The following is a 19,186-nucleotide window of genomic DNA, read 5'->3' as shown; positions in this document are numbered from 1 at the left end:
CCAATCCTGATCCATATTTTCCATGAAACAGTTCTATTCTGTGGAAATCAGGGAAAGCAGTACAATGTAAGTGTCTCAGGCCAAAATTAATTCACTTTTAAGTCACCATCTAGAAGATAAAGGAAATATACATCAGCTGTGCCTCAACAAGGTAGAAAAGGTAGTTTCTCTCTGGATTTGCAAATACGTTGTTTAACTCTGCTGGCTTTATCGCTAGATGCTCACTGGTCTGCTCATGCTTCAGACCTGCTCCATCAAGGGTTCTTGATGATTGTTGCCCTCATGAAAGCAGTTATAGTGAAAGAATGAGATTTATTTTGCTGGGGAGGAGACACTGTCAAAGCCAAAACTGTCAGATGTTGGTGACATCCTTGGACTAGCAAAAGGCTTTAGTAGAAAGCCAAATGTTACTCTGGTCTCCTGATTGTGGGGTTTTTACTGTTAAGTCTGGATCAGGTCTCAGTTTCTAAAATTGAGAAGGCGGTTTTCAGCAACAGGGATTAATGAGAGCTTGTTTCTCCTTAAGAAACAGTTTTTTCAGCTCTATCATGAGAAATAGTCCGGTGTTACCTTCTGGAGATACAGGCTGCTGCTCAGTGTTTTGGGCTCTCAGCTGCCACATGAAGATCCTGCAATCCTCTTTTAGCCCTCTGTGAACACCAGACCCTCTTCGGCCCTAATCTTTGAGTGAGGTATTGGGTAGAGCAACATCTTTGTGACCCATCATGACAGAAACCACCCTTGTTTCCTTTGTTCTGTCCTCAGCTTTGTTAACAGGATGGTCACCCAGACCTTTTATAGCATTTCGATGTTAATATCTTTCCTTTTGACTTAGTAGAGATATTGTTCGGATGATGATGTTTTATCAATATTGAATTCCTCGTGCCAGGCTCCATTTCTTACTCTCTCCACCACTGCCCAAAGGGTAGATTTTTCCCCATGAGCTGTTTCTAAATGGATGTAAATAGGCTTTAAGGAATGCCTGATAGATGTTACTCTTTCCATCAAACACTCGAGGACAGGGGCTTTCTTCCATCAGGGGCCTTTTGTGGGAGAGATTTCTGCAGAGTTGTGTACTGTGAAACCTTCTATCTGTAAGAGGTTTAACCCTTTCTGCACGATAGTTTGTAATCACATAACCTTTAGCTCAGTGGGAATGAATACCAATTATCATTTATAAACAGTTCCTCTCATTATGCGCCTATTTATGGCATCTTTTATAGCTTGCTAATTACAAGCACACAAAACAGAAATGTTTGGAGTTAAATAATGTAAACAGGGATGTAATTGATTTTCATGTTGAATAGTTTTTATTGATTTATTGTTAATTAACATTTTTAAAGGATCTCTTGGCAAAATAATCCATTTAATTTATTGAATATTATACTAGCTGATGGTAAATTCATATTAAAATGTCACAAAAAGATTAACAGTTCCACAATACTTGTTTTTCCAACTGTTGCTGCTGTACAGATGTTATATATTCTCCCCAAACAAACACAGACAATATATTAAATGCAATCGATTGGTCTCAGTCCAGGGCCTAGCGGACAAGTGTCCACATCACTAAAAATACCACATTCCAGTTGACACTAATTGGCCATCTGTGCAGCAGGAAGGACAGGCATCTAATGGGGAGAAAAGCTGATCTCTATCGCTCCGAGGCCAGGGTCCTTGGGTCGGCTGTTGAAGGACTTCGTGGGCTGAGGGGAGAAGCCCGCATCTTCGCTAAAAAGCCTTTCCTGCTGCAAACCCAAAAGACTCTGGTGTCCATAATGGGAACTTTCCAACAAATAGCCTGCTGCGTCAAGCAAGCAGTCACTTAATATGTTCAGAGCATGCATACAGTGCTGCAGAAAATGGAGTATGCTGAAGGCATTTCCAGAGGTCCCCACTGGCTTTTTCCAATTTTTGGGTGGGAAGAGGGGCTGTGGAGTCTGTTCAGGGGCTTGTGGGTGGCATTTTGGTGTATGCCAGTTGCCTTCACCTCCTGTTGACTTCACTGAAAGCCGAGGTCCCTTACACCTCCCAGGATCGAGCATGTAGCAAGGAGTAAAATTGCAAGTTGCAATCTTCATTATTACCATCCCATTATATTTTTCAAATGGGTAGCAAGAGAGCATAATCACATCAGACCCTATTTTTTCATTAGTGAAGAAAAACATTAATATACCGTGGCATGGTATTGATTTGATACAATCAATCTTTCCCAATAACAATAAAACCTTTATATTTTATTAATAGAACAATGCAGTTCTCCATTACAGATCCTTTTTATTGTTCTGGGTCACAGTGTAATTCTGGCATGTTTGGATTTTTATTTTTATGAATATAGTGTAAAAGCCTGTGAAATTGCTCCACTGATCTGCCAGTAGGTTTCATCTGAGGCTCTCAAACATCTTTTATTAGATGAAATGTTACCGGTGCAGCTCCAGTCATTGATTGTTCTATGGCCCTTAGGGGTGGAGAGGGTGGGGAGGTTTCAGAAGGGTTCTTGGCCTTTAATTATCTTGATTTTTTTGTGGTGTGGACACTGAGACTTGGACTCAGACCATCTCATCAGTTTGAAGATGGCTGGACCCAGCACTTCTAAATCCCCACCAAACTGGGCTGTAGGTGCCTAAGCTCTGGTGAAGCTCCCAGCAGCCGTCCAGGTGGCAGCCCTTCAGCATCACCTCACTTTCTGACCCCAGGCTTTCCACACTTAGTTCAGGTCAGGCGCTACATGGGAGGTGCTTCAAGCTCTGGGGCAGGCCATGGGCATGCACTGGAGGAGTTGTGCTCTAACCTCGTCTCGCTGCTATTAAAAAAAAAAACCCAATATGGTGAATGCCTTTACTTGTACATCCACAGTAAATCCATCTTCAACTAGAGGCCAGCCTGAAGCTCAGAGGCAGGATCCTTTCAGGCCCCTCAGGTCTGCGTATAGGGCCAGCACAGCCTAAGGCTGGTGGTACTCTGGATTGTGGCTTTATAAATGCCTCTGCAGTCTTCCTTCTTGGAAGCTCTGCTCTCCAAAAGCTGCTGTCCTACCTCGGTTGTGCGGAGCTGCTGAGCAGGCTGTTCTGAGCGAGTCTCACTCATCAAGAGCAAAATGTGCTCCTGTCTGATTAGCGTCTCCTTTCTAGTGTGCACGGCAAGTCTATTGGATCATTTGGCATTCTCTCTATCTACCGATATTTTTGATTCATCTCCTTCAATCAGCCAGAACATCTCGCTGTTCCTGGTACAAGACTGGGGCATCAGGATATTCCAGTTGCAGTGAGACCCCCAATTAGTACAGCCAGATATTTTCATTAAAACAAAGCTAGATGACTTTCATCACTTGCTCTTTATTCATTTTTTTGCTTGAAATAAAATCTTTGTTAACCTTTTTCCTCTTCCCTTTTGAACCAAGAACAATGTGCAAGATCCCATGGTAGGAAAAATAATCCCCATAATAAATATGAAGGCTCCATTTCAAAAGAGAATGGGCTTATTAGGGGTAACAGTTTATTAACAGTCACTGTAAATTAGATGGATTTAATAACTTTAATTAGTGCAACACTTTCTGACACAGAGCTCGAGGAGAATTCAGCTGTTCATCCCCATCTCCCTCCTGCACGTCTCTGTGTCTAAGGAAGCGGCAGCAATTCCTCGTAGTAAAAGCGAAACGGCTCCTACTCGCAGCAATGCAAAGCGCAGGAGAAAACTACTGTATCAACAGACCGTGGCCACTGGCACTCCAAATTAGTAGGAAGGAATAGCACGAGTGCAAAGTAAAGCTTTCAAATATCAGGAACAAGATAAAATCAAGCTTCCTGAGCTGTCTCTTCATTTCTCTTTCCTTGGCATAACCCTACCCAGTTCAGCCCTGCTTGCCTGCCTCCTCAGGGGGAGACGAGGAGGCTTCTCCATTTAAGGGCTGTGAAGTGCACAAGCATTACTAATACCAACCAGTGAAATGAGGGGGACTACAGTATGCCTTGGCTCCCTGAAGTTCAGCCCTGTTAAAGTAGATGGAAACATTGCTGGTAGGTCTCACGTCACCCATCAAGATGGAAATGCCATTCTCGTTAGTTAAAAAAAAAAAAAAAAAAAAGAGAGAAATGCCTTTTTTAGTTCTGCGCTGGTCAGTCTTTTCCTACTCAGTCCTTTTCTTATGGGATGTTCCACTTTATCAGAACTGAAAATGTCTGTATCTATGTTGATTTTGACAAAACCTATTTTCATTCTTGTTTGGAGAAAATATTTTCGTAAAGTCAAAAATTACTAAATTTGAACTTAGAGTGAAACATTTCAATATTTTGTTTGAATGACTTCTTGATTTAGGCCGTATCTTATTCTGTAGATGTGCTTTTTATTTACATGTCTTAAAATTTAATGTTGAAGTGTTTTGATTTGATCAAACCTTCATTTCTCAACTAAATTGGAGAACACTTCTTAAAATTTCATTTCGAAGGCAATGATGTCACACAATTACATTTTTAATGGGAGCATATCCCCAGCGGGATAAAATCTACAGGTAGGTGCCTGGCCCCCAATTCAGAATGAAAATACATTCCAAAAAGTGGGCATTTCCTGAGGGACAAAAAGTGAGTTTTTAACCAGGTCAAGGTCTAATTTTTTAACCAGCCCATCTTTTCTGAGGTCCAAAGTCCTGCATTGTCTCTCCAGAGCAGTGCGGGTTCAGTGCAGCCATCCCATAAAGAGCCTTTTGGAGGATGTAGCACATGTAAAGAAATCAACAGCAAGTTAACCCCTGAATGTCTAAAAACCCTTCCTGGGCATCTGCAAATGACTGCTCCCAAAAAATTCATTTATGTGGCTTGGCTGTATTTCTGCAGAAACCCCAGAAGTCACCTCTCTGCTCTCAGGCACATCTCCCCATTAAATTTCATTGTTTTACTCCACAACTTGAAGGTGTTAATATCAGTTCAGAGAAATGACCGAAGGGAAACTTTGTTGAGGGCAGTGGTTCTCCACAACCCAACAGGCAGATGCTGCATGTATGGACAAGTAAAAAGATAAGGAAAGCACCTGTCAGCCTTACCCCGTGAGAAACGCTCGCCACTCTGACAAAAATGAGGATTGGGAAAAGAACATCTGCGTGATGCAATGAATGATGCACGTGTGCGTGAATGCAGCCCTACCAGGGAAATGACTGCAGAGAGCCCAGAGAAACTTGGGTTTGTAACGGTGACTGTGAGCTCTGCTTTCTTGAGGGAAATGAATATTGTTCTTTTTTTAAGCACACAGCTGCTTCCTTTTACTGACATCTCCTGGATCCCCCGTACTTATCTTCTCCATACTTGTTTATTTTACAGTTCTGGAAGTTCCTTTCTAGCAAATGGGTTATATAGAAAATGTTATGTATACGTGTGTGCATGCATGTGTGTGTATTTCCATACTTTAACATACTTTGCCTGGCAAAGAAGCATTTCTAATATGCTTTCATATCAAGGTCCATCAATGTGGGCTTTTCTCCCTTTTTTCCTATTTTTTTTAATCATGGATTTAGGTTATTGCCTGCCAACATTTACTGCCTGAAGCTTCACTGTAGGCCTGCAGCCCCGTGTTAAGCAGTGCCGTGCAGTGCCTGTGCAGCGTGGGGGTGAGAGCTGCCCTGGAGGCAGAGGTGGCAACCAAAGGGTGGCCGCGTGGCCACCGCTGCCATGCTGCTGTTTGCAGATGACCGGCCTTCGAACGCCGACAGAGCCAGCCTGGCTCCCACTGAGTGGAAGAGGCCAGCAAGTCTGCTGAGTGCATGCCTCGACCTTCTGGAGATCTTAATCACACCTAATTTATAACGGAGACAAAATCCAATAACTTCTGGAGACTTTGTAAGAACACTTAGCACAGTCCAAATAATAACAGCAGCAAAAGCTCACACCATAAAAATCTCTTAGGCTAAAATGGAAACAGATACTTGCAGAAGATTTTTCTTTCTTTCCTTAACACAAAGATTTGAAAGGGGGGAGAAGTACCACAGATAGATAGGCAATTCCTTTCAGAGGGCTTTCTTTATATATCTCCATGTGAAAGCTGTTGCTAAGGGAAGAAAAAATAAAGTAATGCTCTGAAATAAAATTTGTACAGATGTAGCTTTTTTTGAAATGACATCCCATTTCTCAAGAATTCGATGTAGCCTTTAGTCAGCCTTGTTTCTTACAGTTCTCTGTGCTTTGCATGGTAATTAGCTGCTCGTGTTATCAGCGGTGCGATGCTCCCGGCTATTTCTTCAGCAGCCACTGCCGTTATCCTCGGCAGCAGCTCCTCGCATCCTCCTGCCAGACTGTACGCCAGCCGCACATGTGTGCAGATGTTAGGCGTTCTTCAGGCTGTGCTGACTGAGGAACAAAGGTAATGGGCACAGCATCAGAGAGGGAAGAGGCTGGAGCCCGCTTCCCCCGACAGCTCCCCGAGACTTGCCAGTATTTCGCTGATGGTTCATTGGAGGTTCAGTGAGGCGAGTTTGTTATGACAGATCGCAAATGCAAAGGGAGGCAAATGAGCTGGGTTCATCAGTGTCAGAATAAATGCAGGGTAGCAGCTCCTTGGCTTAGTTGGGAACAGCAGCCTCAAAACCTTTATTTTGTTTTAATTTTTTTTTTTTAAGTAATTAAAACGGTAATTGCACAAGTGTACTGTGGCGTGCAGGCTATCGAGAGAGTGGAGGGACTGCTTTGCGCAGATTGCCGGCACTTCCGACATCAACCTTACGCAGGTGCTGCGTCACACAGCCAGCACTGACGCAATAGTGTTTGGATCAGGCAAGTCCATTGATGCAAATAGCGCGAGTGCTCTGTGCTATATTTTGTCTGCAGGTAATGCAATCTCTTCTTTTAATTCAGATTTCAAGGAACATTTACCAGCCTTTTTTTTTTTTGCAAACTAAAATATGGCCATGAAGTTAAATTCAGGTTGCCAGATTCACGGCAGTGAGGGTTCCTCTGTAACATGAGTAGAGATGTAGAGGAGAAGGAAGCTTTTAGAATATGAATGGGGACTCTTTGCCATACCAACACTTACAGACACTTTTCAGACATACGTTAGGTCCCACAAAAACGCTATGCATTGTATTATATGATATCATGAAGGAAAACATAATATGGCTCCAGGCCATATGAATTTGAAGTTGCTTGCTGTGTGCAGAGCATGGTCTCTTAACTTCCCCACCCTTATTCTAGAAAGTTTGATATCAACAGTAATGTAAGATCCTTAAAAGTATCCAAACCAAAAATAAATTATGAAATTTGGCATTCAAAAGATGAAAAACAAAGAGGAAAATATAGAAATTGAGGTTTTTTCCAAATAAAATCATTTTCCAAAAAATTCCAAAAAATTTTCCAAAAAACATTTTCCAAATGTTTTCAGTTTTGCGTATCTTGTCTTTGGTTTTGTGTTTCCAGGGGTTTTTTGCCTTTTGAAAGGCAGTGTGATGCTATTGAGAGAAAGATGTGAAAAGTTTTTTTATTCCCTGCCCAGAGATATGATGTGCTAGGGAGAATAGCTATAGTTTTAGTTCTGTGGTAATAGAAAGTGTAATTTCTTGCTGATGAGTATTTGCACTTATTTCATTACACTTCTAGGAGGGATATTTAATTTTGTAACAGAAGCTTGTTTCTAACCCTGCTCTGAAATAGCCTATTGCCAAATTTACCTTCAATAGTTTTGTCTTCACACAAAAATGAAGAGCACCATTTTACCATATGTTCAATGTATTGTATACAGCATAAGATGGTAGGTCATCTCATCCCTCCTTCTGTAAGATGGCAATGGACTAGAATAGCAGACTTGGGATCGGGTAGTAAATTCATTGCTCTGTAAACGAGATGTTCATGATGAGGGCTTTACACTCTCCACTGTTGTTAACGGGATAACAAGACATGGACCAGGGTTTGGGGAAGGAAAGGGAGAAAAAGGAGGGAAACCCAGAGAGCAGAGAGAAATAAAAATTAGCTAATATGAATTTTAAAATTCTTAAATATCCAGAGATTGTTGTGGTGTTTCTGTCTGCCTTGTTAACTTCATTGGCAACATGAACTCTTGCACTTGCACTCCTGCTCCAGCATCAGGAAAGGTCGCACATGGCATTGTGCAGCTCCTCGGGGACAGGGCTGAGATCAGAACAGGGCTATCTGCCCGGGACTGCAGCTTCTCTTCAGCATCAGTGCATCAGATACGAGTAATTCTCCAAAGGTTGACTTTATAGCACGCTTAGTTCCCTTTCCATTGAAATCAGTGGTGTAATTCCTGGTGACTGTAAAGCTGACGGACTGCGCTGCTCCAAAAAGTTAATGCGATTCATTTGTTTAACAATCAAGGGCCATATTCAGCAAAGATTTAGCAGGAGTGCTGACAATAAAGCCCTTATGACTTTCTATGAATTGGCATGAAATAACAACCACAAAAAATTATGAAACATAAATTGTTCCCTTGCCTATGCGTGGCTGTGGTACATCTGACCTTGGTTACAGCTGTTAGGCTACGAGCAGCTGAGGATCCAGACCTCCTCGGTGACTCAGCTCAGGCTGGGGAGCGGCAGTGACAGTCTCCAGGAGGTTGGTTCTTTTTTAAACTGATGTTTTGTAATACAAAATATCACAGGACTTGCACAGACTGGCTAGCGGTATCATTTGAGTCTGGTAGGCACAGAGGTATCCGCTTTTGAAAGTGCCTCGTGATTTTTTGGGTGCCCAAATGCAGATGTGGTAGAGAAGTCTGATTTCCAGGTGACAAGAGCTCAGCACTTTGGAAAATCAAATTGCTTTGATATTTCTCCAGGTGGGCACCTGAAAACTCAGAACCTCCAGGTGTTTTTTGAAAATGAGAGGCAAAGACCAAGCTCACCTCCCTGCTAGCTCTTTGGGGAGAGTAATTAATCATATTGGTTTTGTTTCCATCCCCCCTTCCCACATGGGAAGACCTCAAGCCCCAGTCTCCTGCCTCCTGAGTTACTCTGTTCTGCAAAAGGAAGAAAACCTGTCTTTGGGGAACTGTCAGGGAATTTAGTGTGGTGAAGTAAATCCCCAGAAAACTTGACTGATGCAGCAGCCACCTGTATCTTGTGGAGAGCTGCAGGAGATGGGCACGCACTCAGTACCAGTACCTCCATCCGTGGTGTGCCCGCTCTTCCCAGTTGTGCTGGGCAGCGCGAGGGGACTGCGGGCAGGGGCAGGCAGGAAGGGGGGGCATAAGTATGGCAGACTGGTGTCTCGCGCTGCCTCGTCGTTGCTGGCAAGAAGTTTGGGTCCTAATGAACAACCAAGCTGAGCATGTAGGTGAGGCACCAGCTGGATGGTTCCTATAGGGGCACAGCTTCTCTGCCAAATCTCTGATTTCCCCTCTCCGGAATGGCTCTGGGGGAAGCGGTACCGTTCAGGAGAGCTGAATTCCTCTGCGCCCTCAGTCCCACAACGTACGGGTGGGTTTAGGGTCAGTATTTTTGGAAATCGTAGCCTTCTCGGGTCTGCCGCGCTGCCTAGCCCGCGCTCAGCGTTGCAGCCTGCGTCACAGTCTCTGCAGCTCTCCCCTCAGCATCACAGCTGCCTCTACGCTATACGTCATCAGGCTTCACATAGGCAATGTCACTGCAGAGTCTTTCCTGCACAAAGGATGGGGAGAGATGTTATTTATTTAGTATAAATAAATGCACATATTGGATCTATGTACATGCAATAACTGTTTTGCTTATGCTTACTCATATGCAGTATATCCATAACAGCAGAAACCGCACCCAAAAGTGGTGTAAACAAAATCCTGTGAATTTATACAAATATGTTGCAATCATATGTAAACACTGCAAATATTACATCTTCCTGTGGTGCTGATGGGGAATAATTTGAGAATTTTAAGCAGTGCAACTTTTCAGATGCTGGAAAGAGTTGGCCTCATTTTGAAACTGTAATAGAGGTTGGAATATATTTCATGTGACAACCATGTCCTCAAACCTGCTATTTGTTATTTCTTTTTAAAACACAAACAAACTATTTTCTCATTTTGTTTACAGGACAGTGGAACAGGAGATAACAGCTGCATTGAAGAAATACTGCGGGTAGGAATCCTTAAAAAAACATTTTCTTCCAATGCCATTTTGTTTACTCTAAAAAGACAAGAGAATAACAAGAATATTGCAATTACTGCCGTTAAAAATATTACTCTTTTAGATTGTCATCTTGCTAAGGAAAAAGTAGGCAAAATTATTTCCTCATGAAAAATACTTGAAAAATCTGTGAAAACAACGTTCTAGAGCCTCCGGATTTCACTGCTACTTTGTGCCAGTACGGCTGACCTTCATGCATGCAGAAGCAGATAATGGGGCAAATTATAAACTGAAATGTACAATGATGTTTCAGGTTTACAAACCATGCAAAGTGCATGTTTCCATTAATCACAACTGTCAAAAATCTTAATTTTGAAGAGAGGTCTAGGAAGGTCATTTTCCACCTGGATTTAATTAGAATCCATTATGTAATGTCATTATGTCCATTATGTCCATTATATAAAGACAACGTGCAAAATCCGTAGTTATTTCCGTATTTCATTATTATTTCTTTTATCTTAGTAATTTCTAGTTTATTTTCATGGAGCAAATTAATACATATCCAGACAGATCTTTGCTTGAATCAACTTTGATATTGATTATTTTCTGAGGCAGACAAATTTATAAACAATGAAATATTTACAGATATGTTAACTCGTGTTTTTTTCAGTTCTTTTTTTAAACTGATAATTCAATAATTTGCAATGCTTATAAATCTGATACAGTAGTGAGTGAAACACCAAACAAGGTGGATGGAATGGTAAAACCTCCCTATTACTATGTGCACTTCCACATCTTGGATAGCCACTACCCAAATATTTCAGAATGTTTATAAACTACAGGGCTATAAATATTTGGTTTAGAGATTAGTAGTGCATTAAGCCTGTTGTTTCTAAAGGCATTTCTCCATTCTCCCTGAATATGTTAAATACAGTTTTTAATTCTTAGACTGGACAAAGAGTTTATCAAAGGGTAATGATGATGAATTGCTTATGACTTCACTGGCAGAGCTTGTACTTAGCTAACGTTTACAAAGTAGGCTTTTGTAGGGCTCAACCACATATTCAACAAGCCTTAGCCTCAGTCCCTGCTGTTTTGTTACAAATTAGTAGCAGATAGTATAATTCATGAGAGCTTTTTACATTTTTCATGATGCACTAAGTATATGATGTGATGTGAGGCTCATTCGCCCCTTTTTTATGCAAGGCTTTTAAAATGAACAGTCAAAGAATCTAGTCTTCCTCCTTAGGTTGTGCAATTTAGCTTGTGCAGTTAGCCAAAAACTGTAGATGAGACAGGGTTCCTTCCACACAGAGGAACGTGGATATGTAAGAGACACCAGCTGAGAAGAAAAATGCACTGAATGACTAGGGATGGTAAGGTGCATCTCCAAACCAGTGAACACAGCTGTTGCTCTCTCTTTTTTTCCCCTTGGGAACATTCCTCAAGAAATATTTTCCTGAAGCATTCAGGACATGCTTGGATGGGTAGGGGATCCTTTTGTTCATGAGGATTTATTCACAAATTCTTTCACTTTGCTTAAAAACTGAGTAAAACAACCCACAGCTCAAAAGCCACACTTCACATCAGTATCTCGCTATCCTCCGAGGCTTAGCATGTCTAGAATAGAGCGTCCACCATTTTCATCCCCTAGCTCTTGTCCTCACATGAATACTCAGTCATCATGGGTAACCTCTCCAATCTGTCCATCCTCCAGGTCTGCAACCTGGGTATCACTTTCTATTCTGAATTTCCCTTGTGTCTCTGTGTCTGAGACTACGCGTAAATCTCGCAGACTGTTACTCTATAGCATTTCTAGCTGAAGCTCTTTATTCACAAAGGTATAAGGCTCCAGTCCAAATTCTCATTACATACCTTGATTGGTGCAACATCCTTTCCTTGGTTTTGACAAATGCAATGTTACCCACCTCCATTCACGCTGCTGCGCAGATCATTTTCCGAGCTTGACATCTTACCCAAAGACATTTGTCTTTACATCTTACCACTGTCATCTCCTTCTCTATCACATCAAGTACAGCTATTTGTCTCTGATTTTAAGGCCTCAAGTCTACCAGTTCATGCTAACATATTAGCTCCCACTTTAGCTTACCTGGTGATGCCAGCCTCTGTCACCCTGTTGCTAAGTTTTACATCAATTGATTTCTCCCATGCTTCCCATCAGATCTGGGAACAGCCTTGAGCAGTTTCCCAGTTAGCGCCATACCTACCTTCAGATCCTCTCTTCAGAAACTCCTTTTTCACAAGGACTGTGGAAAAACAGTGGTGAGGTCAGGCCTATACCACTGTTTCTCGTGCTTGAACATTGTTGTCCCACTTGTCCCTTGCAGTGCCCGGTCAGGCCAGATGTATCCATCTGCTCTCTTTTGTCCAGAAAAGTGAACTTTCTGTGTCAGGGAACTGCTGTATAGTACAAAAGCAGTTCTCAGGTACTGTTGCAATACAAATCCGTATCAGCAGTGGTTGCTGTTACTGATAATTAGTGAAAGCAGCAACAGTAATAATGTGCCATTGCTACTCGCTTTGTAAATTACTGGCATCCAGACTTTTCCAGCCCTCTCCATGCCCTCTTTTTGTGCTGAACAGATCCATTCAGTTTTAACACAGATTTTCTGGTTTTCTGAAACACATTATTTATAAGGAATGCCATTTCCATGTTTTCATTGGAGGTGCTATTCACACAGTAAAGCCAAAGTTTAGCTCCTTTTCAGACCGAATAGATGCAGTTCCTGCATCGGTGCCCAGAGACAGACAATGAAAAGCCACAGGAGCTGCAATCCTTGTGTTCCCCTCAGAAAAGATGGCTCTTTGCTGGCACACTGGAATGTGTTTGTAATAGGAAGGGCCACTCTACTGTACAGAACATCAGCAAAAGGAAGACGATGCTTAAAATGTATCTTTTTAAGGAACATTGCACCCTATTTTATCTGTCTCTTGCACAACACAAAGCAGAAAACGTCCTCTCTTTCTAGACAGTGTGCTCTCTGCACACGTCAGGCTGTGGCTCTTCCAAAGGATAGCTACTTGCACGGCATGTCCGTGTTTCCCCAGTCAAGACCAAGGGCAGGAGAAAGTGTGCCCCAAGTCTGCTCCATCTGCTCCCCTGTGCTTCCTTCCCCCAGCGTGAGAGGAGGTGAGTGCTGGTTTGTGCACAGATCTTCTCACCCTCTGGTTTCAGGGCTTGGCCAGAGCTAACATTTGGCCCTGGGCTGCAAAATCAGTTGAGGCATAGCTTTAAAATCACCAGATCTTATTTTGCACTAACTGTGACAAGAATTTGTAGTCTTTGTGCTGCCTGGTGCAACACAGGGTGCTACGGCTTACATCTAGCATTTTTTGATGTTGTTTTACCAAATGTATCAGAGCTCTGTAGACTTCATAAATTGACAGATCATTCTGCATGAAACTGCAGCTTCCAAAGAAAGCCCCCAAGAACTGAGATGCAGAACCGCTTCCAGTCCTGAAGGAGGTTGATTAACAAGACAGTAACCCTGTCGAGATCGGAGCTGTTGTAAGGACTCCTGCTGAGTTTATAATCACTGCAGGAATCCTGAACCTCATCTAACCCCATGCACTAATTTATAGCAACTTATTCAAAGTGTAGTAACTTCTCTGTCCAGCTGCAGGCACACACGTTGAGGATAGGGAAACTTCTAAGAGAGCCTTCGATGTAAATAACTCCAGTAAGACCAAGTTACAGATGTAATGTCAAATCAAGAGAGAAAAGCCACATTACTTGACAGTAGCCGTAAAAGGCAATTCCTTGTAAGCTTTCTCATTGTTGGTGGCGGACACGGTAGAAAACTTTGAAGCAGAAAATAAGAGTTAAGGCTACACAAATATCCTTTATTCCACCATGCCCTGAGCAGTTGCTACCTGAGTTCCTGAGACACCAGCAAAGCCAATCTGTTCACTTCCTCGCTGAAACACAGGCTTGCTAAGCAAGATTAGTAATTTTGGCCGATTTCTATTTGATTTTATTAGTGTGTGGAACTGTGTATTTTGTTGTGGCTGACGGGGTTTGGAGTAAATATTTATTTTGCTGTAGTACCTGGGAAGAGTGGGAGCCGCGAGAGTCCTGCCTCTCTGCTAAGTTAACTGTTGCAACCAATGTCAGATGCACTCTGAATATATTTGCTATGGATTTACAGAGAAAGGGAGTGTGTCAGGTGCAGGCGGTTCTTGGTTTGTAAGATAAGTGGTTGGAGATTGATCTGGCTATTCTTACAGCCTTAGCTGCGATTTCCTAGAGTTGCGGTGGCTTTGTTGAAAGGAAATCCACAGGGAAGTTGAGCTTTTAATTATTGAAGATGTTCCTTGTGAATTCCCTTCTTTTTTTTGTGTTGACATGAGAGGTGTCGTTGAACTGGGGAGAGATGGACGTAGTTTGTTTGGCCTGCAAACAGTGTTTGGCTGCCGGATGCGGAAATGGTGGGAAGCTGATGGAAGAGAGGAACAGGAATGCAGAGAAAGGGCTAGAGGAAAACTTGGGGGTACTGGTGGATGAAAAGCTGGACAGGAGCTGGCAATGTGTGCTCGCAGCCCAGAAAGCCAACCGTATCCTGGGCTGCATCAAAAGCAGCGTGGCCAGCAGGTGGAGGGAGGTGATTCTGCCCCTCTGCTCCACTCTGGTGAGACCCCACCTGCAGTGCTGCGTCCAGCCCTGGGGTCCTCAGCACAGGAAAGACATGGAGCTGTTGGAGCGGATCCAGAGGAGGGCCACGAAGATGATCAGAGGGATGGAGCACCTCTCCTATGAGGACAGGCTGAGAGAGTTGGGGTTGTTCAGCCTGGAGAAGAGAAGGCTGCAGGGAGACCTTATTGCAGCCTTTCAGTACTTAGAGGGGGCTTATGAGAAAGATGGGGACAGACTTTTTAGTAGGGCTTGTAGTGGTAGGACAAGGGGTAATGGTTTTAAGCTAAAGGAGGGTAGATTCAGACTAGATATAAGGAAGAAATTTTTTACAATGAGCGTGGTGAAACACTGGAATGGGTTGCCCAGAGCAGTGGTAGGTACCCCATCCCTGGAAGCATTCAAGGTCAGGTTGGATGGGGCTCTGAGCAACCTGATCTATTTGAAGATGTCCCTGCCCATGGCAGGGAGGTTGGACTAGATGATCTTCAAAGGTCCCTTCCAACCCAAACCATTCTGTGATTCTATGAAAACCAAGCACGACCAGTTAACATGGAAGAAGCCACCTCCTTTGGAATGGCATGGAGCAGTGGGGAGTCAGGATGGGGTGTGGGGTGGAGGACAGATGAATTTATTTCAGGGAAGATAGAAAAAGCAGTTGGGGAGGCAGTGAAAGGACTGAGACTCTAGCTGCAAACATCCCTCCCAGTGAAGGACAACTCTGCTTGGTGCCACGAGCCTTCTGCAAGGGGGTGAGCACCCTCAGGTGCCCTTGCAAATAGGTTGTGACTCCCCATGGCCACAGGACATCCACTTATGAAAACAAGACATTTTAAGTGTGATGGCTTTGATGAGTAATTTATTTGAATCTCTCTACCCTGTGAAACTAATCAGAGGATGTAAAGCACAGTACTTCTTATTTGAGCAACGTAAAAAACTGAATGAAAACAGAATCTAATTCTGTATTTTTCCCCTTCCCCACTTGGGATCCCTTGGCTCATTAGCAGGCTTGCTAATTCTTTAGCAGAAAGCATTAAGGATCAACCCATCAAATATTCAGGGTTTTTTTCAAATGTGAACAGCCATATGTGCCGTGAGATCAGCTGCACTCCATCAGCTGATTGAATTAAAACAAGAGCAGAGGTAAATTAGAAACTGTCTGCACAAGACAAATCCTGTGAAAACATGAAATCCTACCAAACACACTGTCACTGTGAATAAGCATCACAGTCAGTGGAGCACGTGTCAATACTTAGAGGGGAGAAAAATCAGTTTCTTAGAGGTAGGTTGTTAGTTCAACAACTGTGAACTGCTGCCTTGTAAATGTTAATGACTTTAAGATCCCACTGGCTGCAGTTAAGCTCCTGGTGGAGTCGGACATGTGAAGAATTACAGAACACAAATATGGTAATCAGCAGTATATTTCTAAACACTCCTCTTGCTTTCCAAAGCAGAGGGAAAAGCCTACAGGTGGAACGAGACGCACTTTGCTGCACAGCACTAGTGCAATAGCTGCCTCTGCACTAGCAGAGCGTTTTATTGCAGCCTCGCTGCTGGAAGGAAATTGCTGGGCAGCTTCGGGAGGGAGGTGAGAAGGCCGCCCTCAGCACGGCACCTTCCTGGGGAAATTCAGGTTGATTTTTGTGACTGAGCCCGGTGGGGAACTCCTGGAAAAGTTTCAGGAGGAACACAGCAACTTCAGGTGAAAGAGAGGCGATGGGGGAGAGAGAAGGTATGGAGACTTAGAAGCAGCCCCAGTTTGCTGACACTACCTTTCTTGCTCGGTCTCACTGAATACAGAAGTACTCCAAAGTGTCAGAATCATATTAAAAATGTATCAGATGCATAAAATATCATTTGTTTTCATTGCAATCTTTCAGGAGAACTTTCGCAGCATGGCTTTGCTTTTAGTGTCCTAAATTTCAGAGCAATTAAAGCATTATTTTGGCTGATGTATACTGTTCATTGCAGTTCTTCAGTATTATTCTTCTTGACTTTCTTACTCAAGTAAATGAAAAAGCATATCCAAGAGTGTTTGGAAAATGTGTCGTTTCACCCAAGGCACTAAATCCCAGAAACATTAAGACATAGTTCAAGCTACCTAATCCAACCTCCAATACTCACCTATTAACATTGCCCTTCTTACCACACCATGACATCCAGCTTGTTTGTGCAATATCTTATCTACAACAGTTGCTGACTGCAGAGATTTACCTAGGTCAGCTTTCCTCCAGCCAGCCTGGGTACCGCTAGCGGTGTGGATGGCAGCACCGTGGAGCTTCAGCAAGCTCTCTGCCTGGAGCTTCTCCAGCTTCTCAGTGAGAATTAGCAGTCCATACGGTACCTTGTGCTGCTAGAGCAAAATTAGCAACAGTACCAGAGCTAGCTAAAGATATTTTGGCTTTGTCCACGTAAGCTGCAATGACTACAGAGGAGGCATACCTGTGTACACCATCATCCCCTTGACTCCTCACACCTTGGCAGCTTTCAGGATACACCATCTGTATGTGGTGCCTTGGACTTCCTCTGTGTGTCCGCTGCAGCCAGGGTCTCTTTATTACCTCTTTCTCCAAAAGGTGGGGGGGGGGAGATTCCACAATTTTCATGGCTTTTGTCCCTTTTTGGGCTTTCTCAGATCATCATAGTCTCTTTCCAGGTGATCTGTTACTTGTTACCAGCTCGTCTGAACAGAAACTGCTCCTGGTTTGGGCACCATGCATGGCACATCCTTTTTATTGCCCACATTGAGGTTTTCAACGGTCAATAAACCTTCACAGCCAACATGTTAAACCCAGTCATGTAAACATCGCTTCCCTGGCCCTTAACATACAGAGTCTGAGGTACAGAGCACCATGTAAATGGCACTAAAATACTATACTAACAGTGATACTGTCAACCAACCATTAATTAGTTGTACATCAACAGCCCCCCCGAATTGTCACACTTGGATTTGTGCTGCTGTCACTGTTGTTGAAAATAGTGTCTCAAAGGAGTTTGAGGTTTGAAGTATGCTGTATATTTAAACCTTGAACTTAGTAAATCTTGATGTCAATGAAAAAAATATCACTTTAAAAAGGCAAAAGCTATAAATCGTTTAGTGGAAATAGGAGATCAAGCTAGAAACTCTTATGGTGGGAGTAAGACTTACAACAAATGCCACTCAAAGGTAATCTGCCTTTCAGTCTTCCAGGTCCCAATGCAGGACATGGAGGCACTTTCTGTGGCATTAGCCACCCATGTGCTGTGGCACTGACATTTTCAAATACAGCAAAATCTGATCTGTTTTGAATCAAATAGGGTGGAACAGAGGAAAGAGCCCCATATTCTTTTTAGAACACAAGTAGCCGATGTGCGAAGGCTTTGTGTTAGGAAAAGGCAGGCCAGTATAAAAGAGCTGGTGAAACACTATCGTGCTAATGTGGTGGAATTAATTTTCAAAATTGCTGTTTTGTAGTGAGTGTATACACCCTGTTATTTGACAAAGAAAGAGAGAATCCAGAATGAATTATCCAGCCTCTCTGCTATACAAAAATAATACAGTAAAATACTTACTAATTTTTCTCTGTGTTTAGAGTGTTTCACAAAGCTGGAAAAGAGGCACAATCACCATCTTGTTCCAATATAGAGAAATGATTCCTTGTTATTAATGGCATAGGGCCAGATAGATCCTCGTTTTGTATATCCCTGCCACAGCTCCTCTGAGGCCAACAGAATTATGCATATTAATACCAGAAGGGATCTGTACTATCAGTCCTAATGAAAGAAGAATAAAATCTGGGTAATAGCAGGTATCCACACTGCTGGGAGCCTGGTGTTTGATGCCTTCAGCTGCCACTTTTAGAGAACAGCCTACTTTCTACCCCCTTGGTAAGGTTCACTCAAAACAAAGTGAGACCACAAAGGAGGTGTGATGTGAGATGACTGCATCCTCCAGTAAACCCTATGGTGACAGTGGTTTCTTCCTTGATTAAATGGGCATTAAGGAAGCAGAGTCATTAGACAATGCAACTAGATGCTGTTATATGATGTATTTTCCACCCGCGTTAACGTTCCCATTTTCTTTGCCATGTTTCCAGGGATGGCTGTAGAGTAGGGGAGGGAGAGACGGAGGGCTTCTTGTAGTGTGCATGTGTTCTGGGCTGTAGGCTTGCAGCTGTGGCTGCAGAGCCGCGCAATCATTGCTCCACGGTCCCCGACACCTAAGGACACAGCCCTGGTTTGCCCTGTGAGCCCGCAGGGTGACAGACCTACTGCCATCCCCACCTTAAGATGTGTCTCTGAAAACCTGCAGGAGATCGAGTTGTGGGTTTCAGTGGCTGACGTTAACACGTGTACTTCGGCCATGTACCTTTTCCTGTCTCCTGTGCTAATATTTTCAGCAGACAGGCTCTTACAGCTAGGAAATTCCTCTGTGGTGCCTGGTTTTCCACAACTGGAGGTGATGAGGGGGAACTCTCCCACCACTGTCACATTTTGGTCTGACCCAGGAAGTGCGAGCTCTCTGTTTACGT

At 43.1% G+C, this 19,186-nt stretch overlaps 1 protein-coding gene across 1 annotated transcript in view; it reads left to right on the top strand.

The window, feature by feature from the left end:
- Window positions 1–19,186, top strand: part of AFF3 (ALF transcription elongation factor 3) — a 278,904-nt gene that overhangs the window by 92,049 nt on the left and 167,669 nt on the right. The window contains exon 4 of the mRNA XM_072855188.1: window positions 9,992–10,036. Coding sequence (XP_072711289.1) covers window positions 9,992–10,036 — 45 coding nt within the window. The remainder of the gene's footprint in view (window positions 1–9,991; window positions 10,037–19,186) is intronic.

This window comes from Ciconia boyciana, chromosome 1 (genome assembly GCF_034638445.1).
Source record: "Ciconia boyciana chromosome 1, ASM3463844v1, whole genome shotgun sequence".
Taxonomy (NCBI): Eukaryota; Metazoa; Chordata; class Aves; order Ciconiiformes; family Ciconiidae; genus Ciconia; species Ciconia boyciana.
This window is presented reverse-complemented; position numbering and strand designations above follow the sequence as displayed.